General features: G+C 40.6%; 1 protein-coding gene across 5 annotated transcripts in view; it reads right to left on the bottom strand.

Moving 5' to 3' along the window:
- LOC112218886 (anoctamin-1) overlaps positions 1–27,476 on the bottom strand; it is a 101,451-nt gene that overhangs the window by 32,719 nt on the left and 41,256 nt on the right. For all 5 annotated transcript variants that reach the window (XM_042301778.1, XM_042301776.1, XM_042301777.1 and 2 more), the window contains 8 exons: positions 26,268–26,366; positions 24,093–24,244; positions 20,398–20,452; positions 20,023–20,074; positions 19,600–19,655; positions 19,224–19,265; positions 9,185–9,249; positions 5,557–5,691 (listed from right to left, as the gene is read on the bottom strand). In XM_042301778.1, coding sequence (XP_042157712.1) covers positions 5,557–5,691; positions 9,185–9,249; positions 19,224–19,265; positions 19,600–19,655; positions 20,023–20,074; positions 20,398–20,452; positions 24,093–24,244; positions 26,268–26,366 — 656 coding nt within the window. The remainder of the gene's footprint in view (positions 1–5,556; positions 5,692–9,184; positions 9,250–19,223; positions 19,266–19,599; positions 19,656–20,022; positions 20,075–20,397; positions 20,453–24,092; positions 24,245–26,267; positions 26,367–27,476) is intronic.

Below are 27,476 nucleotides of genomic sequence, written 5' to 3'. Positions count from 1 at the left end.
AATCCAAGTGAGAATCTGTGGTATGACTTAAAGATTGCTGTACGCCAGCAGAACCCATCCAACTTGAAGGAGCTGGAGGAGTTTTGTCTTGAAGATTGGGCAAAAATCCCAGTGGCTAGACGTGCCAAGCTTATAGAGACATATCCCAAGAGACTTGCAACTGTAATTGCTGACTTTGGGGGGTGAATTGTTTTGCACGCTCAAGTTTTCTGTTTTTTTTGTCTTGTTCCTTGTTTGTTTCACAAGAAAAAATATTTTGCATCTTCAAAGTGGTAGGCATGTTGTGTAAATGATACAACCCCCCCCCAAAAAAATATTTTATTTCCAGGATGTAAGGCAACAAAATACCAAGGGTGGTGAATATTTTCACAAGCCACTGGAAATGTCTGCTTGTTCTAGTTTTGTCCTTGCAACAAGTTTTGCACTTGTTAGTTACCATGGCACATTTCTTTATACTGTGTTATTATCTCACTGTAAACTATTCTACAGTCTAAAGCTGTCACAATATCCCACAGTAAACTATTCTACAGTCTAAAGCTGTCACAATATCCCACAGTAAACCACTCTACAGTCTAAAGCTGTCACAATATCCCACAGTAAACCACTCTACAGTCTAAATCTGTCACAATATCCCACAGTAAACCACTCTACAGTCTAAAGCTGTCACAATATCCCACAGTAAACTATTCTACAGTCTAAAGCTGTCACAATATCCCACAGTAAACCACTCTACAGTCTAAAGCTGTCACAACATCCCACAGTAAACCACTCTACAGTCTAAATCTGTCACAATATCCCACAGTAAACCACTCTTCAGTCTAAAGCTGTCACAATATCCCACAGTAAACCACTCTACAGTCTAAAGCTGTCACAATATCCCACAGTAAACCACTCTACAGTCTAAAGCTGTCACAATATCCCACAGTAAACCACTCTACAGTCTAAAGCTGTCACAATATCCCACAGTAAACCACTCTACAGTCTAAAGCTGTCACAATATCCCACAGTAAACCACTCTACAGTCTAAAGCTGTCACAATATCCCACAGTAAACCACTCTACAGTCTAAATCTGTCACAATATCCCACAGTAAACCACTCTACAGTCTAAATCTGTCACAATATCCCACTGTAAACTATTCTACAGTCTAAATCTGTCACAATATCCCACAGTAAACCACTCTACAGTCTAAAGCTGTCACAATATCCCACAGTAAACCACTCTACAGTCTAAATCTGTCACAATATCCCACAGTAAACCACTCTACAGTCTAAATCTGTCACAATATCCCACAGTAAACCACTCTACAGTCTAAAGCTGTCACAATATCCCACAGTAAACCACTCTACAGTCTAAATCTGTCACAATATCCCACAGTAAACCACTCTACAGTCTAAATCTGTCACAATATCCCACAGTAAACCACTCTACAGTCTAAATCTGTCACAATATCCCACAGTAAACCACTCTACAGTCTAAATCTGTCACAATATCCCACAGTAAACCACTCTACAGTCTAAATCTGTCACAATATCCCACAGTAAACCACTCTACAGTCTAAATCTGTCACAATATCCCACAGTAAACCACTCTACAGTCTAAAGCTGTCACAATATCCCACTGTAAACCACTCTACAGTCTAAATCTGTCACAATATCCCACAGTAAACCACTCTACAGTCTAAATCTGTCACAATATCCCACAGTAAACCACTCTACAGTCTAAATCTGTCACAATATCCCACAGTAAACCACTCTACAGTCTAAAGCTGTCACAATATCCCACAGTAAACCACTCTACAGTCTAAATCTGTCACAATATCCCACAGTAAACCACTCTACAGTCTAAATCTGTCACAATATCCCACAGTAAACCACTCTACAGTCTAAAGCTGTCACAATATCCCACAGTAAACCACTCTACAGTCTAAAGCTGTCACAATATCCCACAGTAAACCACTCTACAGTCTAAAGCTGTCACAATATCCCACAGTAAACCACTCTACAGTCTAAATCTGTCACAATATCCCACAGTAAACCACTCTACAGTCTAAATCTGTCACAATATCCCACTGTAAACCACTCTACAGTCTAAAGCTGTCACAATATCCCACAGTAAACCACTCTACAGTCTAAATCTGTCACAATATCCCACAGTAAACCACTCTACAGTCTAAATCTGTCACAATATCCCACAGTAAACCACTCTACAGTCTAAAGCTGTCACAATATCCCACAGTAAACCACTCTACAGTCTAAAGCTGTCACAATATCCCACAGTAAACCACTCTACAGTCTAAAGCTGTCACAATATCCCACAGTAAACCACTCTACAGTCTAAAGCTGTCACAATATCCCACAGTAAACCACTCTACAGTCTAAAGCTGTCACAATATCCCACAGTAAACCACTCTACAGTCTAAATCTGTCACAATATCCCACAGTAAACCACTCTACAGTCTAAATCTGTCACAATATCCCACAGTAAACCACTCTACAGTCTAAAGCTGTCACAATATCCCACAGTAAACCACTCTACAGTCTAAATCTGTCACAATATCCCACAGTAAACCACTCTACAGTCTAAAGCTGTCACAATATCCCACAGTAAACCACTCTACAGTCTAAATCTGTCACAATATCCCACAGTAAACCACTCTACAGTCTAAATCTGTCACAATATCCCACAGTAAACCACTCTACAGTCTAAATCTGTCACAATATCCCACAGTAAACCACTCTACAGTCTAAATCTGTCACAATATCCCACTGTAAACTATTCTACAGTCTAAATCTGTCACAATATCCCACAGTAAACCACTCTACAGTCTAAAGCTGTCACAATATCCCACAGTAAACCACTCTACAGTCTAAAGCTGTCACAATATCCCACAGTAAACCACTCTACAGTCTAAAGCTGTCACAATATCCCACAGTAAACCACTCTACAGTCTAAATCTGTCACAATATCCCACAGTAAACCACTCTACAGTCTAAAGCTGTCACAATATCCCACAGTAAACCACTCTACAGTCTAAAGCTGTCACAATATCCCACAGTAAACCACTCTACAGTCTAAAGCTGTCACAATATCCCACAGTAAACCACTCTACAGTCTAAAGCTGTCACAATATCCCACAGTAAACCACTCTACAGTCTAAAGCTGTCACAATATCCCACAGTAAACCACTCCACAGTCTAAAGCTGTCACAATATCCCACAGTAAACCACTCTACAGTCTAAATCTGTCACAATATCCCACAGTAAACCACTCTACAGTCTAAAGCTGTCACAATATCCCACAGTAAACCACTCTACAGTCTAAATCTGTCACAATATCCCACAGTAAACCACTCTACAGTCTAAATGTCTATCCCACAGTCACAATAAAGCCACAATATCCCAGTAAACCACTCTACAGTCTAAAGCTGTCACAATATCCCACAGTAAACCACTCTACAGTCTAAAGCTGTCACAATATCCCACAGTAAACCACTCTACAGTCTAAAGCTGTCACAATATCCCACAGTAAACCACTCTACAGTCTAAAGCTGTCACAATATCCCACAGTAAACCACTCTACAGTCTAAAGCTGTCAAATATCCCACAGTAAACCACTCTACAGTCTAAATCTGTCACAATATCCCACAGTAAACCACTCTACAGTCTAAAGCTGTCACAATATCCCACAGTAAACCACTCTACAGTCTAAATCTGTCACAATATCCCACAGTAAACCACTCTACAGTCTAAAGCTGTCACAATATCCCACAGTAAACCACTCTACAGTCTAAATCTGTCACAACATCCCACTGTAAACCACTCTACAGTCTAAATCTGTCACAATATCCCACAGTAAACCACTCTACAGTCTAAAGCTGTCACAATATCCCACAGTAAACCACTCTACAGTCTAAATCTGTCACAATATCCCACAGTAAACCACTCTACAGTCTAAATCTGTCACAATATCCCACAGTAAACCACTCTACAGTCTAAAGCTGTCACAATATCCCACAGTAAACCACTCTACAGTCTAAAGCTGTCACAATATCCCACAGTAAACCACTCTACAGTCTAAAGCTGTCACAATATCCCACAGTAAACCACTCTACAGTCTAAATCTGTCACAATATCCCACAGTAAACCACTCTACAGTCTAAAGCTGTCACAATATCCCACAGTAAACCACTCTACAGTCTAAAGCTGTCACAATATCCCACAGTAAACCACTCTACAGTCTAAAGCTGTCACAATATCCCACAGTAAACCACTCTACAGTCTAAATCTGTCACAATATCCCACAGTAAACCACTCTACAGTCTAAATCTGTCACAATATCCCACAGTAAACCACTCTACAGTCTAAAAAGCTGTCACAATATCCCACAGTAAACCACTCTACAGTCTAAAGCTGTCACAATATCCCACAGTAAACCACTCTACAGTCTAAATCTGTCACAATATCCCACAGTAAACCACTCTACAGTCTAAATCTGTCAAATATCCCACAGTAAACCACTCTACAGTCTAAAGCTGTCACAATATCCCACAGTAAACCACTCTACAGTCTAAAGCTGTCACAATATCCCACAGTAAACCACTCTACAGTCTAAAGCTGTCACAATATCCCACAGTAAACCACTCTACAGTCTAAATCTGTCACAATATCCCACAGTAAACCACTCTACAGTCTAAATCTGTCACAATATCCCACAGTAAACCACTCTACAGTCTAAATCTGTCACAATATCCCACAGTAAATCACTCTACAGTCTAAAGCTGTCACAATATCCCACAGTAAACCACTCTACAGTCTAAAGCTGTCACAATATCCCACAGTAAACCACTCTACAGTCTAAAGCTGTCACAATATCTCACAGTAAACCACTCTACAGTCTAAAGCTGTCACAATATCCCACAGTAAACCACTCTACAGTCTAAATCTGTCACAATATCCCACAGTAAACCACTCTACAGTCTAAATCTGTCACAATATCCCACAGTAAACCACTCTACAGTCTAAAGCTTCCCGAGTGGTGCAGCGGTCTAAGGCACTGTATCTAAGTGCTAGAGGCGTCACTACATACCCTGGTTCGATTCCAGGCTATTTCACAACCGGCCGTGATTGGGAGTCCCATAGGGCGGCTCATAATAGCCCAGCGTCATTAGGTTTTGGCAGGCGTAGGCCGTCATTGTAAATAAGAATTTGTTCTTAACTGACTTGCCTAGTTAAATAAAGGTTAAACAAATATAAATAAAAATATCCCACAGTAAACCACTCTACAGTCTAAAGCTGTCTGTTACAATATCTACATCCTAAAGCTGTCTGTTACAATATTTGAAGTGAATCAATTGGATGTGGGAATATAATGAGGTCCTACATCTACTTGAGCTATGTCTCTGGTTTTCCATTTGGTCTTCTTCAATCATTTCAATGGTCTTAGACACTTTACACACAGTGAATTACTTGTATAAATTATAACCTCAGGCAGACATGCCCTATGATACTGCCGGCTAGAACCAATGATTATGTCTTTGGCTGTGTATGGGGCTAACCTGGGAATGTTGTCGTCTACGGTGGCACAGCCGTACAGGAACACGATGACTCCCACTAGAGAAGCAGGGATCAGCATTTGGGTGTACAGCCCCAGCCATGCAAAGTACAGCCCTATCTTCTCCCCAAAGTACTTCCTGCATAGGAAACAATACAGCAATCTCATCTTTCAAATAGAATAGAAATAATAGAATGGAATACAATATAATAGAATGTAATACAATATAATAGAATGGAATACAATATAATAGAATGGAATACAATATAATAGAATGGAATACAATATAATAAAATGTAATACAATATAATAGAATGTAATACAATATAATAGAATGTAATACAATATAATAGAATGGAATACAATATAATAGAATGGAATACAATATAATAGAATGTAATACAATATAATAAAATGTAATACAATATAATAGAATGTAATACAATATAATAGAATGTAATACAATATAATAGAATGTAATACAATATAATAGAATAAATACAACATAATAGAATACAAAATAATAGAATATCATACAATTTAATTGTCACGCTGTGATCTGTTTCACCTGTCCCTGTGAGTGTCTCCACGCCCTCCAGGTGTCACTTATTTTCCCCAGTGTATTTATCCCTGTGTTTCCTGTCTCTCTGTGCCAGTTCATCTTGTTTTCCCCAGTGTATTTATCCCTGTGTTTCCTGTCTCTCTGTGCCAGTTCATCTTGTTTTCCCCAGTGTATTTATCCCTGTGTTTCCTGTCTCTCTGTGCCAGTTCGCCTTGTTTTCCCCAGTGTATTTATCCCTGTGTTTCCTGTCTCTCTATGCCAGTTCGCCTTGTTTTCCCCAGTGTATTTATCCCTGTGTTTCCTGTCTCTCTGTGCCAGTTCATCTCGTTTTCCCCAGTGTATTTATCCCTGTGTTTCCTGTCTCTCCTTGCCAGTTCATCTTGTTTTCCAGTGTATTTATCCCTGTGTTTCTGTCTCTCTGTTTCTTGTTTTCCCCAGTGTATTTATCCCTGTGTTTCCTGTCTCTCCTTGCCAGTTCATCTTGTTTTCCCCAGTGTATTTATCCCTGTGTTTCCTGTCTCTCCTTGCCAGTTCATCTTGTTTTCCCCAGTGTATTTATCCCTGTGTTTCCTGTCTCTCCTTGCCAGTTCATCTTGTTTTCCCCAGTGTATTTATCCCTGTGTTTCCTGTCTCTCCTTGCCAGTTCATCTGGTTTTCCCCAGTGTATTTATCCCTGTGTTTCCTGTCTCTCCTTGCCAGTTCATCTTGTTTTCCCCAGTGTATTTATCCCTGTGTTTCCTGTCTCTCCTTGCCAGTTCATCTGGTTTTCCCCAGTGTATTTATCCCTGTGTTTCCTGTCTCTCCTTGCCAGTTCATCTGTTTTCCCCAGTGTATTTATCCCTGTGTTTCCTGTCTCTCCTTGCCAGTTCATCTTGTTTTCCCCAGTGTATTTATCCCTGTGTTTCCTGTCTCTCCTTGCCAGTTCATCTGGTTTCCCCCAGTGTATTTATCCCTGTGTTTCCTGTCTCTCCTTGCCAGTTCATCTGGTTTTCCCCAGTGTATTTATCCCTGTGTTTCTTGTCTCTCTATGCCAGTTCATCTTGTTTTCCCCAGTGTATTTATCCCTGTGTTTCCTGTCTCTCTGGACCAGTTCATCTTGTTTTCCACAGTGTATTTATCCCTGTGTTTCCTGTCTCTCCTTGCCAGTTCATCTTGTTTTCCCCAGTGTACTTATCCCTGTGTTTCCTGTCTCTCTGGGCCAGTTCATCTTGTTTTCCCCAGTGTATTTATCCCTGTGTTTACTGTCTCTCTGTGCCAGTTCATCTTGTTTTCCACAGTGTATTTATCCCTGTGTTTCCTGTCTCTCTGGGCCAGTTCATCTTGTTTTACCCAGTGTATTTATCCTTGTGTTTCCTATCTCTCCTTGCCAGTTCATCTGGTTTTCCCCAGTGTATTTATCCCTGTGTTTCCTGTCTCTCTGTGCCAGTTCATCTTGTTTTCCCCAGTGTATTTATCCCTGTGTTTCCTGTCTCTCCTTGCCAGTTCATCTTGTTTTCCCCAGTGTATTTATCCTTGTGTTTCCTGTCTCTCCTTGCCAGTTCATCTGGTTTTCCCCAGTGTATTTATCCCTGTGTTTCCTGTCTCTCTGTGCCAGTTCGTCTTGTTTTCCCCAGTGTATTTATCCCTGTGTTTCCTGTCTCTCCTTGCCAGTTCATCTTGTTTTCCCCAGTGTATTTATCCCTGTGTTTCCTGTCTCTCCTTGCCAGTTCATCTGGTTTCCCCCAGTGTATTTATCCCTGTGTTTCCTGTCTCTCTTTGCCAGTTCATCTTGTTTTCCCCAGTGTATTTATCCCTGTGTTTCCTGTCTCTCTTTGCCAGTTCATCTTGTTTTCCCCAGTGTATTTATCCCTGTGTTTCCTGTCTCTCCTTGCCAGTTCATCTGGTTTTCCCCAGTGTATTTATCCCTGTGTTTCCTGTCTCTCTATGCCAGTTCATCTTGTTTTCCCCAGTGTATTTATCCCTGTGTTTCCTGTCTCTCTGGACCAGTTCATCTTGTTTTCCCCAGTGTATTTATCCCTGTGTTTCCTGTCTCTCCTTGCCAGTTCATCTTGTTTTCCCCAGTGTACTTATCCCTGTGTTTCCTGTCTCTCTGGGCCAGTTCATCTTGTTTTCCCCAGTGTATTTATCCCTGTGTTTACTGTCTCTCTGTGCCAGTTCATCTTGTTTTCCACAGTGTATTTATCCCTGTGTTTCCTGTCTCTCTGGGCCAGTTCATCTTGTTTTACCCAGTGTATTTATCCTTGTGTTTCCTGTCTCTCCTTGCCAGTTCATCTGGTTTTCCCCAGTGTATTTATCCCTGTGTTTCCTGTCTCTCTGTGCCAGTTCATCTTGTTTTCCCCAGTGTATTTATCCCTGTGTTTCCTGTCTCTCCTTGCCAGTTCATCTTGTTTTCCCCAGTGTATTTATCCTTGTGTTTCCTGTCTCTCCTTGCCAGTTCATCTGGTTTTCCCCAGTGTATTTATCCCTGTGTTTCCTGTCTCTCTGTGCCAGTTCGTCTTGTATGTTTTTGTCAAGTCAACCATGGTGTTTCTCCCCTTACTCCTTTTCTATTCTCTTTTGCTAGTCTTCCTGGTTTTGACCACTGCCTGACTCTGGACTACTTTCCCACCTGCCTGATCATCCTGTCTGCCCTGACCTTGAATCTGCCTGCCCTTTGTACCTATTGGACTCTGAACTGGTTTTGACCTTTGACCTGTCCACGACCATTCTCTTGCCTACTCCTTTTTGGATTATTAAACATCTTAAACTCCAACCATCTGCCTCCTGTTTCTGCATCTGGGTCTTGCCTTGTGTCATGATAATAATAGAATACATAAAATAACATAGAATATGTATAAAGTATTTATAAATATGTATAAAGTATTTCCTGCATTAGGAAGAACATATTGCATTAGAATGTTAGGCGCAACACGTTCTCCATTATGAAACAAATAAGGTTTATTTGATATAAAGATGAAAAACATAATGTGACATTGCAATCTAAACAGACCTTCACCAGATAGCGATTGAGGAAGAACAGAGCAATCTCAGAAATAACGTTGCAGATTCACTATAGGAAACTTTCCCTCACCTTACTAGCCCGATAGGCTGGTATTTGTAAAATACACTGTAACTCGCCCACTCCTCATACAAGAGCTGAAACACAGAACAACAAAATGTCAAAACATAACAGGCATTACAGGGTCCACACTTAAAAAGGAGAGTTTAAAAGTCATATTTTGATTTGTCTATTCTTTGAAGAGGCAACAAGACAGAGCAGATGTTTCGACTGTTAGGCCACCAACAGTGCTATTGCTTTCAAACCAGCATGCATTCACTCCAATTTTTCAGCACGTCTTCCTTATGACTCTCACTGACAATTATATCCGTCTCAGCTCTTAGTCAAGCTCCTGTAACCATGATTGCTGGAGAGAGAGTGTGTGAGAGCTGTGAATGGGTCTTTTGACCTCTGAAAGCTGATATGAGCTGTAGTTGGAGACCGAGGACCAGAGGGTGAGAGAGGGTCAGAGAAGGTCAGATACATTTGAAGTCAGCTCTCTTTTCTTCCCTCATCTGATGACAGATGTCAGGTGGAACGTAGAGAGAGAGAGAGCGTGCTAACTGTGGTAAATGAAAGGGTGGCAGGTGTGAAGGGGAGAGGGGAGAGGGGAAGAGAAGGGGGAGACAGAAGTGGGGAGATAGATGGGGGGGGTTGAGGTTGTGACTGGTGGGGGAACAGGGGATAGCTGTGCAGGGAGAGGGGGAAAGGTTGAAGAGCAGGGGGAAACAGACAGGGGAAGGAGTCAGGGGGTGAGGAACAGAGGGGAGACAAATGGGGGAAGGGAGGGAAAGGTTGTGACTGGTGGATGGAGAACACAGTGCACAGTATTGGGATCTGGGGACACAGCTGTGTTCCTTCAATCCAGTACTATTATGTCCTTGTCCTGTCCTCCCTCTCTGTGACACCACTCACTAATTTCTAATCTATCCATCTATCCATCCGCCTGTATGTCTGATCAACACCCTTTATGTTGTTGTTCCACTGGCTGACTGCTTTCATCAAACGCTAGAGTACAACTGTGAAGCTGAACATTGTTGCACAACAATATCATTATCTGTTATTGAAAGACAGATTCGTTTTTTTTTCTTTCTTGTCTCATTCATACTTTCGTCCAGCCTCTTATGTGTCCTTGATCATTTCAAAACCAATGGTTCTCTTGTTCCATTGAAGTTAATCTGAGAGGCTGTCTTCCGAGTGAAGAACACATGCTGTTCCCTAAAAGCTCTCTCTCTCTCTCTCTCTCTCTCTCTCTGTCTCTGTCTCTGTCTGTCTCTGTCTCTGTCTCTGTCTCTCTCTCTCTCTCTCTCTCTCTCTCTCTCTCTCTCTCTCTCTCTCTCTCTCTCTCTCTCTCTCTCTCTCTCTCTCTCTCTCTCTCTCTCTCTCTCTCTCTCTCTCTCTCTCTCTCTCTCTCTCTCTCTCTCTCTCTCTCTCTCTCTCTCTCTCTCACTCTACATTTGAAACATCATAGATCATTTGCAGTGGGAAAATACCATTGAAGAACCATTCACACATACAGTAACATATATGTACATTGTTTGTACATGCTGTAACAAACTGTACATGTCCCTCTTCCTCCCCTTGGCATTGGGTTGTCCCTGTGTGGGTAACATAGTGTATCTCCCAGCCATGCAGACAGCAGTAAGGTGATCTGTGTGCTTGAGGCCGGGCTCTCCAGGCACATTCCTTCTAACCCTTCCATTCTCAACACTGGTACAAGACCACACTCTTTGAGAAAAAGGTGCTATCTAGAACCAAACTTTTGACTGGTACTATATTCAAACACCCTACCCGACACCTCTGAGCTGATTTCTGATGTGATGATCGTTCTTTTCCTCTCTGTCTCTCTCTCTCTCTCTCTCTCTCTCTCTCTCTTAATTCAATTTAAGGGGCTACTTTTGGCATGGGAAACATATTTACATTACCAAAGCAAGTGAAATAGATAATAAACAAAAGTGAAATAAACAATCAAAATTAACAGTAAACATTACACAAAAACATTCCAAAAGAATAAAGACATTTCAAATGGCACATTATGTCTATATGCAGTGTTGCAACGATGTGCAAATAGTTACAGTACAAAAGAGAAAAAAAGAAACATAAATATGGGTTTTATTTACAATGGTGTTTGTTTTTCACTGGTTGCCCTTTTCTTGTGGCAACAGGTCACATACAGTATCTTGCTGCTGTGGTCTCCCTCCCTCCCTCTCCTAGTGAACCTCGGCCAAAAGACCCTGGCTAGTACCCACTGTATCCTACACTGCTCAGGTGTTGACAGAGAAGTGTGGGTTGGCGGGTCCGGGGCCCCATCAGCAGGCAGCAGGCTCAGAGTGTTAGAATGATCCCCCTCTGATGCCCTGCCAGAGACACAACTATCCAATACAGTCGACAGAAAGGGTGGTGAAGCCCCTCTTTCTCTCTCCCTTTCTCTCTTCAGCCAGCACGGTCTCTCTCAGCAAGGACTTCTCTCTCCACAAAGCCTAGCTAACCAACAGGCTACAGACAGGCAGCTTATTCTCCTGTTGTGTCACCACCCAAAGATACCCTCCTCCTCCTCCTCCTCCTCTCCTCCCCTCCCCTTTTTATGAGATACTTGTCTTCACTAAACTATAGCATGTTTGCCTTTATCTTATCAACAGGATTACGCTAGCTATAAGAAAGTAAACTGTCCGATAATTTAACAAAACAAATTTGTTGTGAAGATGAGACACACACACACACACACACACACACACACCACACACACACACACACACACACACACATACATACACACACACACACACACACACACACACATATACACACACACACACACGCTACAGTATGTACATTCCATCTGTTGCCAAGCTGAGCTTATTGTAATCATTCTCAGCGGGAGGAAGATAAGACACTTGGACACGTCCCCGTTCAGAGAGAATTCCTCAATTACATGCCATTATTCTGTTTCAATGATAGGGATGCCAATAGGATTGTTCTAATGCTCAACAGATGTTCCAGACAGTACCATGGCACCACTAACACACAGCAGCCTGGCTACACAACAAGAAAGATAGTGGGTATTTTCTACCATGGCACCACTAACACACAGCAGCCTGGCTACACAACAAGAAAGATAGTGGGTATTTTCTACCATGGCACCACTAACACACAGCAGCCTGGCTACACAACAAGAAAGATAGTGGGTATTTTCTACCATGGCACCACTAACACACAGCAGCCTGGCTACACAACAAGAAAGATAGTGGGTATTTTCTACCATGGCACCACTAACACACAGCAGCCTGGCTACACAACAAGAAAGACAGTGGGTATTTTCTACCATGGCACCACTAACACACAGCAGCCTGGCTACACAACCAGAAAGACAGTGGGTATTTTCTACCATGGCACCACTAACACACAGCAGCCTGGCTACACAACCAGAAAGATAGTGGGTATTTTCTACCATGGCACCACTAACACACAGCAGCCTGGCTAACACAGCAGCCAGAAAGATAGTGGGTATTTTCTACCATGGCACCACTAACACACAGCAGCCTGGCTACACAACCAGAAAGATAGTGGGTATTTTCTACCATGGCACCACTAACACACAGCAGCCTGGCTACACAACCAGAAAGATAGTGGGTATTTTCTACCATGGCACCACTAACACACAGCAGCCTGGCTACACAACCAGAAAGACAGTGGGTATTTTCTACCATGGCACCACTAACACACAGCAGCCTGGCTACACAACAAGAAAGACAGTGGGTATTTTCTACCATGGCACCACTAACACACAGCAGCCTGGCTACACAACCAGAAAGATAGTGGGTATTTTCTACTTGTTGTTTGAACTCAACTCTATGAAGCATATGCTAAATTATGCAGTTTTGCGTTCTAATGTTTCAGGGCACCAAACATGCCCTTAACAGGATGTTCAGGAATGATCTTGAATAGGAACGGTACTACACACAAATGCTAAACTACAGGACACTATTGGGTCAGTGAAAACGAAGCACCATTCCTTATGAGCCATCACAGTCTCCACACCAGACCTCCATTCCATGCAGTATTTGAGGTGTAAACTAAAGGAAACAGCCATTAAGAACAGAGCACCAGAACATCTGAATAAGCTAGCTAACAGGAATGTCTGTTGAAAAGCCAAACAAACCTTGAGTCTGCTCTAAACTAGTCCCAGATACAGTTACTGCAGTCACTACTGTCTTTCTCAGGCTCAATGGAGTGAGGTACACACTTATCCAGTCATACAGACACACTTATCTTCACTAAACTATAGTATGTTTGCATTTATCTTATCAATAGGATTATGCTAGCTATAAGAAAGTAAACTGTCCGATAATTTAACAAAACAAATTTGTTGTGAAGATGAGACACACACACACACACACACACACACACACACACACACACCAACAGCTCTCCAGCAGACAGAGCAGAGGAGGCCTGAAGAGACCTCAGTACAAACAGGACCCTGTGCCAATGCAGCAGAGTCAGCTGATAAGATTGTGTAGCTGTCATTCTCAGAAATAACAAACCCCAGGGCCCAGCCCATCGTCTTGGAGAGGGGTCTGCCCTGCTCACACACCAAGCAGCTGTACAGTCATTAAACACACACCAAGCAGCTGTACAGTCATTAAACACACACCAAGCAGCTGTACAGTCATTAAACACACACCAAGCAGCTGTACAGTCATTAAACACACACCAAGCAGCTGTACAGTCATTAAACACACACCAAGCAGCTGTACAGTCATTAAACACACACAGCTGTACAGTCATTAAGCAGCTGTACAGTCATTAAACACACACCAAGCAGCTGTACAGTCATTAAACACACACCAAGCAGCTGTACAGTCATTAAACACACACCAAGCAGCTGTACAGTCATTAAACACACACCAAGCAGCTGTACAGTCATTAAACACACACCAAGCAGCTGTACACGCATCAATTAAACCATCTCCAGAAACATGGCTGTTAATATCAGTGTGGTCTGTCAACATCAGTGTAGTCTAAAATCAGTGTGGTCTGTTAACATCAGTGTAGTCTAACATCAGTGTGGTCTGTTAACATCAGTGTAGTCTAACATCAGTGTGGTCTGTTAACATCAGTGTGGTCTGTTAACATCAGTGTGGTCTGTTAACATCAGTGTAGTCTAACATCAGTGTGGTCTGTTAACATCAGTGTAGTCTAACATCAGTGTGGTCTGTTAATATCAGTGTGGTCTGTTAATATCAGTGTGGTCTGTTAATATCAGTGTGGTCTGTTAATATCAGTGTGGTATGTTAACATCAGTGTGGTCTGTTAATATCAGTGTTGTCTGTTAATATCAGTGTGGTCTGTTAATATCAGTGTGGTCTGTTAATATCAATGTGGTCTGTTAATATCAGTGTGGTCTGTTAATATCAGTGTGTCTAACATCAGTGTGGTCTGTTAATATCAGTGTGGTCTGTTAATATCTAACATCAGTGTGGTCTGTTAATATCAGTGTCTGTTAATATCAGTGTGGTCTGTTACTATCAGTGTGGTCTGTTAACATCAGTGTGGTCTGTTAATATCAGTGTGGTCTGTTAATATCAGTGTGGTCTGTTAATATCAGTGTGGTCTGTTAATATCAGTGTGGTCTGTTAATATCAGTGTGGTCTGTTAATATCAGTGTGGTCTGTTAATATCAGTGTGGTCTGTTAACATCAGTGTGGTCTAACATCAGTGTGGTCTGTTAACATCAGTGTGGTCTGTTACATCAGTGTGGTCTGTTAACATCAGTGTGGTCTGTTACTATCAGTGTGGTATGTTAATATCAGTGTGGTCTAACATCAGTGTGGTCTAACGTCAGTGTGGTCTGTTAATATCAGTGTGGTCTGTTACTATCAGTGTGGTCTGTTAACATCAGTGTAGTCTAACATCAGTGTGGTCTGTTAACATCAGTGTGGTCTGTTAACATCAGTGTAGTCTAACATCAGTGTGGTCTGTTAACATCAGTGTAGTCTAACATCAGTGTGGTCTGTTAATATCAGTGTGGTCTGTTAATATCAGTGTGGTCTGTTAATATCAGTGTGGTCTGTTAATATCAGTGTGGTCTGTTAATATCAGTGTGGTCTGTTAATATCAGTGTGGTCTGTTAATATCAGTGTGGTCTGTTAACATCAGTGTGGTCTGTTAATATCAGTGTGGTCTGTTAATATCAGTGTGGTCTGTTAATATCAGTGTGGTCTGTTAATATCAGTGTGGTCTGTTAATATCAGTGTGGTCTGTTAATATCAGTGTGGTCTGTTAATATCAGTGTGGTCTAACATCAGTGTGGTCTAACATCAGTGTGGTCTAACGTCAGTGTGGTCTGTTAATATCAGTGTGGTCTGTTAATATCAGTGTAAATATCAGTGTGGTCTGTTAATATCAGTGGTCTGTTAATATCAGTGTGGTCTGTTAATATCAGTGTGGTCTAACATCAGTGTGGTCTGTTAATATCAGTGTGGTCTGTTAATATCAGTGTGGTCTGTTAATATCAGTGTGGTCTGTTAATATCAGTGTGGTCTGTTAATATCAGTGTGGTCTGTTAATATCAGTGTGGTCTGTTAATATCAGTGTGGTCTGTTAATATCAGTGTGGTCTGTTAATATCAGTGTGGTCTGTTAATATCAGTGTGGTCTGTTAATATCAGTGTGGTCTAACATCAGTGTGGTCTAACATCAGTGTGGTCTGTTAATATCAGTGTGGTCTCGTTAATATCAGTGTGGTCTGTTAATATCAGTGTTAACATCAGTGTGGTCTGTTAATATCAGTGTGGTCTGTTAATATCAGTGTGGTCTGTTAATATCAGTGTTCTGTTAATATCAGTGTGGTCTGTTAATATCAGTGTGGTCTGTTAATATCAGTGTGGTCTGTTAATATCAGTGTGGTCTGTTAATATCAGTGTGGTCTGTTAATATCAGTGTGGTCTGTTAACATCAGTGTGGTCTGTTAACATCAGTGTGGTCAGTGTGGTCTAACATCAGTGTGGTCTGTGGTCTGTTAACATCAGTGTGGTCTGTTAACATCAGTGTGGTCTGTTAACATCAGTGTGGTCTGTTAACATCAGTGTGGTAATATCAGTGTGGTCTGTTACATCAGTGTGGTCTGTTAATATCAGTGTGGTCTGTTAATATCAGTGTGGTCTGTTAATATCAGTGTGGTCTGTTAATATCAGTGTGGTCTGTTAATATCAGTGTGGTCTGTTAATATCAGTGTGGTCTGTTAATATCAGTGTGGTCTGTTAATATCAGTGTGGTCTGTTAATATCAGTGTGGTCTGTTAATATCAGTGTGGTCTGTTAATATCAGTGTGGTCTGTTAATATCAGTGTGGTCTGTTAATATCAGTGTGGTCTGTTAATATCAGTGTGGTCTGTTAATATCAGTGGTCTGTTAATATCAGTGTGGTCTGTTAATATCAGTGTGGTCTTAATATCAGTGGTCTGTTAATATCAGTGTGGTCTGTTAACATCAGTGTGGTCTGTGTGGTCTGTTAATATCAGTGTGGTCTGTTAATATCAGTGTGGTCTGTTAATATCAGTGGTCTGTTAATATCAGTGTGGTCTGTTAATATCAGTGTGGTCTGTTAATATCAGTGTGGTCTGTTAATCAGTCAACATCAGTGTGGTCTGTTAATATCAGTGTGGTCTGTTAATATCAGTGTGGTCTGTTAATATCAGTGTGGTCTGTTAATATCAGTGTGGTCTGTTAATATCAGTGTGGTCTGTTAATATCAGTGTGGTCTGTTAATATCAGTGTGGTCTGTTAATATCAGTGTGGTCTGTTAATATCAGTGTGGTCTGTTAATATCAGTGTGGTCTAACATCAGTGTGGTCTAACATCAGTGTGGTCTGTTAACATCAGTGTGGTCTGTTAACATCAGTGTGGTCTAACATCAGTGTGGTCTGTTAACATCAGTGTGGTCTGTTAATATCAGTGTGGTCTGTTAATATCAGTGTGGTCTGTTAATATCAGTGTGGTCTGTTAATATCAGTGTGGTCTGTTAATATCAGTGTGGTCTGTTAATATCAGTGTGGTCTGTTAATATCAGTGTGGTCTGTTAATATCAGTGTGGTCTGTTAATATCAGTGTGGTCTGTTAACATCAGTGTGGTCTGTTAACATCAGTGGTCTGGTCAGTGTGGTAACATCAGTGTGGTCTAACATCAGTGTGGTCTGTTAACATCAGTGTGGTCTGTTAATATCAGTGTGGTCTGTTAATATCAGTGTGGTCTGTTAATATCAGTGTGGTCTGTTAATATTAGTGTGTCTGTTAATATTGTGGTCTGTTAATATTTGCTGTTATGTGTTTATTTAATATCAGTGTGGTCTGTTAATATCAGTGTGGTCTGTTAATATCAATGAAATCAGTGTGGTCTCATCAGTGTGGTCAACATCAGTGTGGTCTGTTAACATGGTCTGACAGTGGGCTAACATCAGTGTGGTCTGTTAACATCAGCTGACCCCGCCCAGTGTGGTCTGTTAATATCAGTGTTAATAAGTGTGGTCAATATCAGCTGTTAATATCTCCAATTACCCATTCCTTCAGAATATCAATGTGGTCTGTTAATATAAAAGCAGTGTGGTCTGTTAACATCAGTGTGGTCTGTTAACATTGTGGTCTGAACATTTTGTTAACTAGAGGTCTAGATTTGGTCTGTTAACAGTGTAGATTTGCTAGAGGTAGTGTCTGTTATTTGTGGATAGATTTGCTAGAGTTAATATCAGTGATGGTCTGTTAATATCAGTGTGGATTTTAATAGAGGTAGATTTCTGTTAGAGGTAGATGTATATCAGTGTGGTCTGTTACTAGGTAGATTTGCATAGAGGTAGTGTGGTCTGTTAGATCAGTGTAGATTTGCTAGAGGTAGATTTATCAGCTGGTCTGTTAATATTTGGTCTGTTAATATCAGTGTGGTCTAACATCAGTGTGGTCTAGAGTGTAGTCTGTTAACATCAGTGAGGTTTGTTAGAGGTCAGATTTGCTCAGTGGTAGATTTGGTCTAACATCAGGTAGATTTAACATCAGTGGTAGATTTCTGTGTAGTTTCCCAGATTAGATTTGTAGTTTGTGATTTGCTGTGATTTCTAGGAGATTTGAAATCTAGAGAGATTTGCTAGGGCTAATTGAGATTTGCTAGAGAGATTTGTCTAGAGAGATTTGCTAGAGAGATTTGCTAAAAGAGTTTGTTAGAGAGATTTTTTGCTAGAGAGATTTGCTAGAGAGATTTGCTAGAGAGACTTGCTAGAGAGATTTGCTAGAGAGATTTGCTAGAGAGATTTGCTAGAGAGATTTGCTAGAGAGATTTGCTAGAGAGATTTGCTAGAGAGATTTGCTAGAGAGATTTGCTAGAGAGATTTGCTAGAGAGATTTGCTGGGAGGTCATTGTAGAGATTTTGCTAGAGAGAGATTTTGCTAGAGGTTGATTTTGCTGGGAGTTCATTGCTGAGAGTTGGTATGTTTTGTGAGTTTGTTGCTCAGATAGAACTTATTTGATGTCCTTTGTCTCTTAGTTTGTTTGTGAAATTGTTTAATATTCTGTTTCATTTGTTCCCAGGGGGGAAGGGGAAGGCACCTAGGGAGTGCTTAGGCAAGAGGCCCGCGGGCATACATATACCCGTAGCATATTCGCTGTCTAGGCACACTAGGTAAGACCTGGGCGGACCACCCCTTGTATTTTGGTTAGGGCACCAGGTGGTGCTAAATTAGGTAAGTAGTGGATAGGCAGGTAAGATAGGAGAGGGGGGGGCTTTGAGATTGACTTTCTTTGCTTTGGTTCCGTCCAGCCCCTTTTCCCCATATTACCGGGTAAAGGAATAAAGTCCTTGTAAACGGTACCACATTCTGCTTGTTGTCATTTTTACTCGCACCTACAGTCCATACCTTTTTCGCTTCACAGAGAGTTTAGTTGTAGCAGGGTGTTGCGTTCCCTCTTCATAGAGGCGTGCGTAACAGTCTGTTAATATCAGTGTGGTCTGTTAATATCAGTGTGGTCTGTTAATATCAGTGTGGTCTCCTTAGGAATGGCCATATGCCCATATTCATGTCACTCACCTTCCTATCATTGGGCTCAATGTTTTCACCATCCAAATCTCCCTGCAAAACAAATGAAACAGAGATCTTGTTATTCATCCAGATACGTTTTCAGCGTGTTTACTCAATGTGACTTGTCATTACGTATTTGACTGCACTCAACAACGTACATTAAAACTTCTACTAATCATATACAGTCAAATTGGCAGTTAACTTTATTATGTAGTCAGCACTCAGCAGTGGAATTGACTCCCATGTCTCATATGTCATTAAACAGATGTATGTGTGGTGTCCACGGGGGGTTGTGAATACCATAAGACAGTCAAAAAATACAAATAAAGATGTAAAGATGTATTTTATTGTAAACACAATTAAGCAGATTGCAATGAGTACTCACATCATGTAGTGGATAGGCATCTGTGTAGACTCCACTCCCTAGCAGGCTGGTGAACCCTAGAGACAGACACCGGGAAATTGTACTGCGTTTAAACATCCAAATGAAATACCTACTAATTCTGCTGGTCTTTAGTTACTGCATTAACTAATGGCTGGTACCAGCAGTGCTAGTGTCAACCCAGAGAAACCGTTTTTAAAAGTCTAACGGCCAATTTGAGAATCTGAGTTTAGGCTACGTGACTATTCATGTGTTACTGTACCATTTCACACAAACAAGCAGACATTTTACAGGCATATACTGTAGGTTATAAAATAGACACATACACACACAAATACAGACACTCAAACACACACTCTGCATAACGTTCCAGGGAAAAGTCCTCCTAGACATTGAGTATATAAAACAAAGCAGACTCTTACTTACCCATACTATACTTAGCCTTTGTGCATTTTGTACGTTTCAATACTTCAAAAACCTGATAAGATAAGAAGGGAAGAACCAATCGTACATACAGAATAGGGCATTCCTCAAATCAAATCAAATTCTATTGGTCACATACACGTGATTAGCAGATGTTATTGCGGCTGTAGCGAAATGCTTGTGCTTCTAGCTCCGACAGTGCAACAAGTAATATTTAACAAATTACACATATACCCAATACACACAAATCTACAATAAACACATTCCTGATATGGTTCTCATGAATAAACTGAGATAATCTACTGTAATTAATGGTCTCAATGGTCTCAGACTCCAGTCTCCAGTCATGGAGGATCTGGACGACACAATGACACTTACTATTGAAGCTCTTGTTTTACTATCAAAGAAGGAGTCTCTGTCTGATAAATCAAACCTGTTATGAAGAAACACACACACACACACACACACAGATACACGGAGAGAGACAGAGAGAGAGAGAAAGAGGGAGAGAAGAGGGAGAGAAAGAGAGAGAGAGAGAGAGAGAGAGAGAGAGAGAGAGAGAGAGGGGGGAAGAGAAAGAGAGAAATAGAGAGAAAGAGAGAGAGACAGAGAGAAAGAGAGATAGAGAAAGAGAGAGAAAGAGAGAGAAATAGAAAGAGAGAGAGATAGAAAGAGAAAGAGAGAGAGATGGTATAATTAACTGGATACATAAGGGCAGGTTGTTTTTGCAGCCATCTACCCACATTATAAACAGACACTCTTTGTTAGTGAAGCATCAGCATACGATAAACACTTTCCTGCTTAACACACAGAGGTGTAATGAAACCCATCATAGAGAGGATGTCAGTGGTTAGGCAGCCCAGACAAAGCCTGGTCCCAGATCAGTTCCTGATGTCTTGCCAACTCCAATGGTCTCCGTCACGTGGTGTGGAATTGGCAAGACAGCACAAACAGATCTGGGACAAAAGACTAACCCGACCAGAGGGCCTAAAGGTCCTTAAAGGTCTTACAGACCTGTCATAGATAACCCATGTGGGATTGTTATGGTAAGCATAGTTACAGCAGACCAGATTAATAGATAGCAGAGTTGGAATAGCATAGTTACAACAGACCAGATTAATAGATGGCAGGGTTGGGATGGCATAGTTACAGCAGACCATGTTAATAGATAGCAGGGTTGGAATAGCATAGTTACAACAGACCAGATTAATAGATGGCAGGGTTGGGATGGCATAGTTACAGCAGACCATGTTAATAGATAGCAGGGTTGGAATAGCATAGTTACAACAGACCAGATTAATAGATAGCAGGGTTGGAATAGCATAGTTACAACAGACCAGATTAATAGATGGCAGGGTTGGGATGGCATAGTTACAGCAGACCAGATTAATAGATAGCAGGGTTGGGATAGCATAGTTACAACAGACCAGATTAATAGATAGCAGGGTTGGGATAGCATAGTTACAACAGACCAGATTAATAGATGGCAGGGTTGGGATGGCATAGTTACAGCAGACCATGTTAATAGATAGCAGGGTTGGAATAGCATAGTTACAACAGACCAGATTAATAGATAGCAGGGTTGGAATAGCATAGTTACAACAGACCAGATTAATAGATAGCAGGGTTGGGATAGCATAGTTACAACAGACCAGATTAATAGATGGCAGGGTTGGGATGGCATAGTTACAGCAGACCAGATTAATAGATAGCAGGGTTGCAATAGCATGGCTTCCAGTGTTAGGGCAATAGCTCAGAATAGACGGCCATCCAATCTCCACACCAAATAAACAAACAAAACAAACTGTGGCAAAAATAACCCTGTTTATAGCTCATGCCCTTACAGATACTTTCGTGTGCTGTTTGAGTAAGATTCAAAGCTGATAGGCCCTTTCTTTTATAACATTAAACATAACATCAAGATGATTTGACTTCTGCTTCTGGGCTCGATCATGCAGTGTGAGCTGGTATGTAAGTCTTTACGGGAAGCTTTACACACGATTACGGGTCCATCAAGTTCGGCCCTCTGTATTTTCAAGGAAAGGTTTAACATCCCCTAAACTGTTTCACAGTTATTATTGATAGTCTGTTGTTGTACAAGCCATCAGACCTTCAGACCTTCAGCTATTGTTCTGTTCTGTTGTCAATGGGTGTCAACGGGTATGCCACATAATATACCGTACACCACTACAGTAGTCAATTAGATTATGTGCATTCAATTCCCGTAAACAAAGATGGATAGGAGCAGGAATGGAATTTCAGAGAACAGTTTTGTATATGTGATTGGAAGACATACTGTATATAGTGATGCATATCATCCTTCAGAACAACATATAGGCCTTCAGCTATTTTTCTTGCCTGTCCTTAATGTGTGCGAACAGGCATATGCCACCACATGCCATATCATATATCTATCACTAGACATTTACAGTACCAGTCAAAGGTTTGGACACACCTACTCATTCAATGGTTTTTCTTTATTTTTACTACGTTCTACATTATAGAATAATAGTGAAGACATCAAAACTATGAAAGAACACATATGGAATCATGTAGTAACCAAAAAAGTGTTAAACAAATCCCAAATATATTTAATGTTTGAGATTCTTCAAAGTAGCCACCCTTTGCCTTGATGACAGCTTTGATGAGGTAGTCACCTGGAATGCATTTCAATTAACAGGAGTGCCTTGTTAAAAGTTAATTTGTGGAATTTCTTTCCTCCTTAATGCGTTTGAACCAATCAGTTGTGTTGTGACAAGGTAGGTGTGGTATACAGAAGACAGCCCTATTTGGTGAAAGACCAAGTTCATATTATGGCAAGAACAGCTTAAATAAGCAAAGAGAAATGACAGTCCACTATTACTTTAAGACATGAAGGTTAGTCAAGGACTTTGAACGTTTCTTTAAGTGCAGTCGCAAAAACCATCAAGCACTATGATGAAACTGGCTCTCATGGGGACCACCACAGCAAATGAAGACCCAGAGTTACTTCTGCTGTAGAGGATAAGTTCATTAGAGTTAACTGCACCTCAGATTGCAGCCCAAATAAATGCTTCACAGAGTTCAAGTAACAGACACATCTCAACATCAACTGTTCAGAGGAGACTGCGTGAATCAGGCCTTCATGGTTGTATTGCTACAAAGAAACCACTACTAAAGGACACCAATAAGAAGAAAAGACTTGCGTGGGCCAAGAAACACGAGCAATGGACGTTAGACCAGAGGAAATCTGTACTTTGGTCTGATGAGTCCAAATTTGAGATTATTGGTTCAAACCGCCGTGTCTTTGTGAGACGTGGAGTAGGTGAACAGATGATCTCTGCATGTGTGGTTGCCACCGTGAGCATGGAGGAGGAGGTGTGATGGTGTGAGGGTGCTTTGCTGATGATATTGTCTGTGATTTATTTAGAATTCAAGGCACACTTAACCAGCATTGCTACGACAGCATTATGCAGCGATGCCCTTAGTGGGACTATCAATTGTTTATCAACAGGACAATGACCCAACACACCCGTAAGGGCTATCTGACCAAGAACGAGAGTTATGGAGTGCTGCATCAGATGACATGGCCTCCATAATCACCCAACCTCTAACCAATTGAGATGGTTTGGGATGAGTCGGACCGCAGAGTGAAGGAAAAGCAGCCAACAAGTGCTCAGCATATGTGGGAACTCCATCAACACTGCTGGAAAAGCATTCCAGGTGAAGCTGTTTGAGAGAATGCCAAGAGTTTGCAAAGCTGACATCAAGGCAAAGGGTGGCTACTTTGAAGAATCTAAAATCTAAAATATATTTTGATTTGTTTAAAACTTTTTTGGTTACTACAGTATTCTATATATGTTAATTCATAGTTTTGATGTCTTCACTATTATTCTACAATGTAGAATATAGTAAACATAAAGAAAAAGCCTTGAATGAGTAGGTGTGTCCAAATTTTTGACTGGTATTGTACAATAAAAGTGTATTAAATGTCCTTGAAACCAAGATGGTTTTGAGAAGGAATTGGTACATGTATAGAGTCTATACAGTCCTGTATACCCTATATTATCATAAGACATAAAGTATATACTCACAAGTGTTGTTTTTCCCTGGAGAACATGTAGGAGAGATGCTTAACATTGTGTGTCCTGTTATCCTCCACGTTGGGATAGAGAGGTTCTGTCGCTTTGTTTACCAATGTGTTGATCTTCGCCCCAACACCCGTACTCTGCTTCATTTCATATACCTACAATATAAAGATATACCTTCAGTTTATAGAACTACAATATCTAGATATACCTTCAGTTTATATACCTACAATATAAAGATATATCTTCAGTTTATATAACTACAATATAAAGATATATCTTCAGTTTATAGAACTACAATATCTAGATATACATTCAGTTTATAGAACTACAATATCTAGATATACCTTCAGTTTAAAGAACTACAATATCTAGATATACCTTCAGTTTATATACCTACAATATAAAGATATACCTTCAGTTTATATAACTACAATATAAAGATATATCTTCAGTTTATAGAACTACAATATCTAGATATACCTTCAGTTTATAGAACTACAATATCTAGATATACATTCAGTTTATAGAACTACAATATCTAGATATACCTTCAGTTTAAAGAACTACAATATCTAGATATACCTTCAGTTTATATACCTACAATATAAAGATATACCTTCAGTTTATATACCTACAATATAAAGATATATCTTCAGTTTATAGAACTACAATATCTAGATATACCTTCAGTTTATATAACTACAATATAAAGATATACCTTCAGTTTATAGAACTACAATATCTAGATATACCTTCAGTTTATATACCTACAATATAAAGATATACCTTCAGTTTATATAACTACAATATAAAGATATACCTTTAGTTTATAGAACTACAATATCTAGATATACCTTCAGTTTATAGAACTACAATATCCAGATATACCTTCAGTTTATATACCTACAATATCTAGATATACCTTCAGTTTATATACCTACAATATAAAGATATATCTTCAGTTTATATAACTACAATATAAAGATATACCTTCAGTTTATAGAACTACAATATCATCCTGACCGGTTGCATCACTGCCTGGTACGGCAATTTCTCGGCCTCCGTAATGCACTACAGAGGGTAGTGCGTAAGACCCAGTACATCACTATGGCTAAGCTGCCTGCCATCCAGGACCTCTACACCAGGCGGTGTCAGAGGAAGGCCCTAAAAATTGTCAAAGACCACAGCCACCCCAGTCATAGGCTGTTCTCTCTACTACCGCATGGCAAGCGGTACCGGAAGGCTTCTCAACAGTTTTTACCCCCAATCCATAAGACTCCTGAACAGGTAATCAAACAGCTACCTGGACTATTTTCATTGTGTGCCCCCCCTCTTTTACGCTGCTGCTATTCTCTGTTCATCATATATGCGCAGTCACTTTAACTATACATTCATGTACATATGTACATACTACCTCAATTGGCCCGACCAACCAGTGCTTCCGCACATTGGCTAACCAGGCTATCTGCATTGTATCCCGCCACACACCACGGACCAACCCCTCTTTTACGCTACTGCTACTCTCTGTTCATCATATATGCATAGTCACTTTAACCATATCTACATGTACATACTACCTCAATCAGCCCGACTAACCGGTGCCTGTATGTAGCCTCACTACTTTTATAGCCTCACTACTTTTATAGCCTCGCTACTGTTATTTTTCATTGTTATTTTACTGTTGTTTTTATTTCTTTACTTACCTATTGTTCACATAATACCTTTTTTTGCACTATTGGTTTGAGCCTGTAAATAAGCATTTCACTGTAAGGTCTACACCTGTTGTATTCGGCGCACGTGACAAGTAAACTTTTATTTGATTTGAATTCACTCATTTGAAGGGGTGTCCAAAACCTTTTGTACATATAGTGTACCTACAATATATAGATATACATTCAGGTCTACTACATGATTCCATACGTGTTATTGATGTACATTTTTGTGCCCAGGAGGTTAACCAGGGCACAAACAGGTCAGAGAGAATGAGAATGGCAAGCATCAGGTCTGTGTCTGTGTTTGACTAGCTGTCAAAACCTTGATTCCTCTCTCCTTGTTTCCTCTGTCCTTGCTTCCTCTGTCCTTGCTTCCTTTGTCCTTGTTTCCTCTGGTTCTCACCTCCCTCTCAAAGCTCATTGGAGAAGCTTGTAACCGTTACATATCATTCAACAGTTAACTTACTTTTTTCGTGGGCATCTTGAGCTTCATAAACTCTGCCTCTCGACAGAGCACATGCCATGGAGCATGAATCTTCACAAAGCCCACACCTGGAGTTTTAGTCTGAAATAAACAAAAAAACGATTCATTTCATGAAATAAACTTCATTTTTTGAACAATAAAATGGAAGTTTAAGGTTTGGTTGGCAAGTACTGAATGCCCAACCCTTTGGCTATAATGTCCCTTTTTATGCTAGACCAACAACAGTATATGACATGACAGCATCAACATTAGAGGTATGTATAAAGGCAACAAACTAAAAGAATGAAAGAAATGCATGTGTTTACCTCTTGTCTTTAAGGAAAGCAATACATTAATCTGGATGACAGTTGGGTAAACAACGGTCTCCAAACAAATCCCTCTTCTATAGTCAGTTCAATCAAAACAATGTCTGGGAACTGAAGGCTACTTACTGTATGGCACAGAGACAAAGAGACACCATGGGAAATCATGAGAAGAATCAGCTACCCTTCTATAGAAACACGTCATCATCATTACAATGATAACGTAAGCATTTGAACCCAGGACAATGACAAAAAAGTTCAAACTAGTACCGACACAAATAGTATTCCACAGTACTGTATGTTGAACAACATCAACACAGGAGGGATTCACTGTGAAGGCTTTGATGCTGCTGTCACCCAGTTACCCAGATATGACCCCCATGATATCATTTACATGGAATCAGTGGTTACGGAGATGCTCATTCACCCACTGACATGGTGCAGCACAGAGCATCTGTTCCAATCTGCAGCTCCTCCTGTGAGAAGACAAGCATGGCTAGCAGGAGATGGCCTCTAACTTGATCTCAAATTCTAAACAATCAACTGTTACAGGCTATCTCAGTTTGTATTGTCTTCAATAGAGCTAAGACAAGCATCATTAGTAACAAGGGACGCAGAATCTTAAACAAAACACAGTCTCTAACTTTGATCTCAATCCCTTGAACAACCGACTGTCTTAACAGCCTTTGTCACTTTCTATCATCTATCAGCCAGCATCATGTTTGTTGTTGATACAGATCATCAGTCTTTGCATAACATCTTATAAAAGTACCTTGGCCTCTGTGCTGTGTACTGTATGTCAAGCGACAAATGTCACCATGTCTGAAACATTAGGAGTGACATTCTCAACAACTCAGGACGCGGTGGTGTCAGTGCTATCTATAGGCTG

The sequence above is a fragment of the Oncorhynchus tshawytscha genome, linkage group LG19 (assembly GCF_018296145.1).
Source record: "Oncorhynchus tshawytscha isolate Ot180627B linkage group LG19, Otsh_v2.0, whole genome shotgun sequence".
Classification (NCBI taxonomy): Eukaryota; Metazoa; Chordata; class Actinopteri; order Salmoniformes; family Salmonidae; genus Oncorhynchus; species Oncorhynchus tshawytscha.
This window is presented reverse-complemented; position numbering and strand designations above follow the sequence as displayed.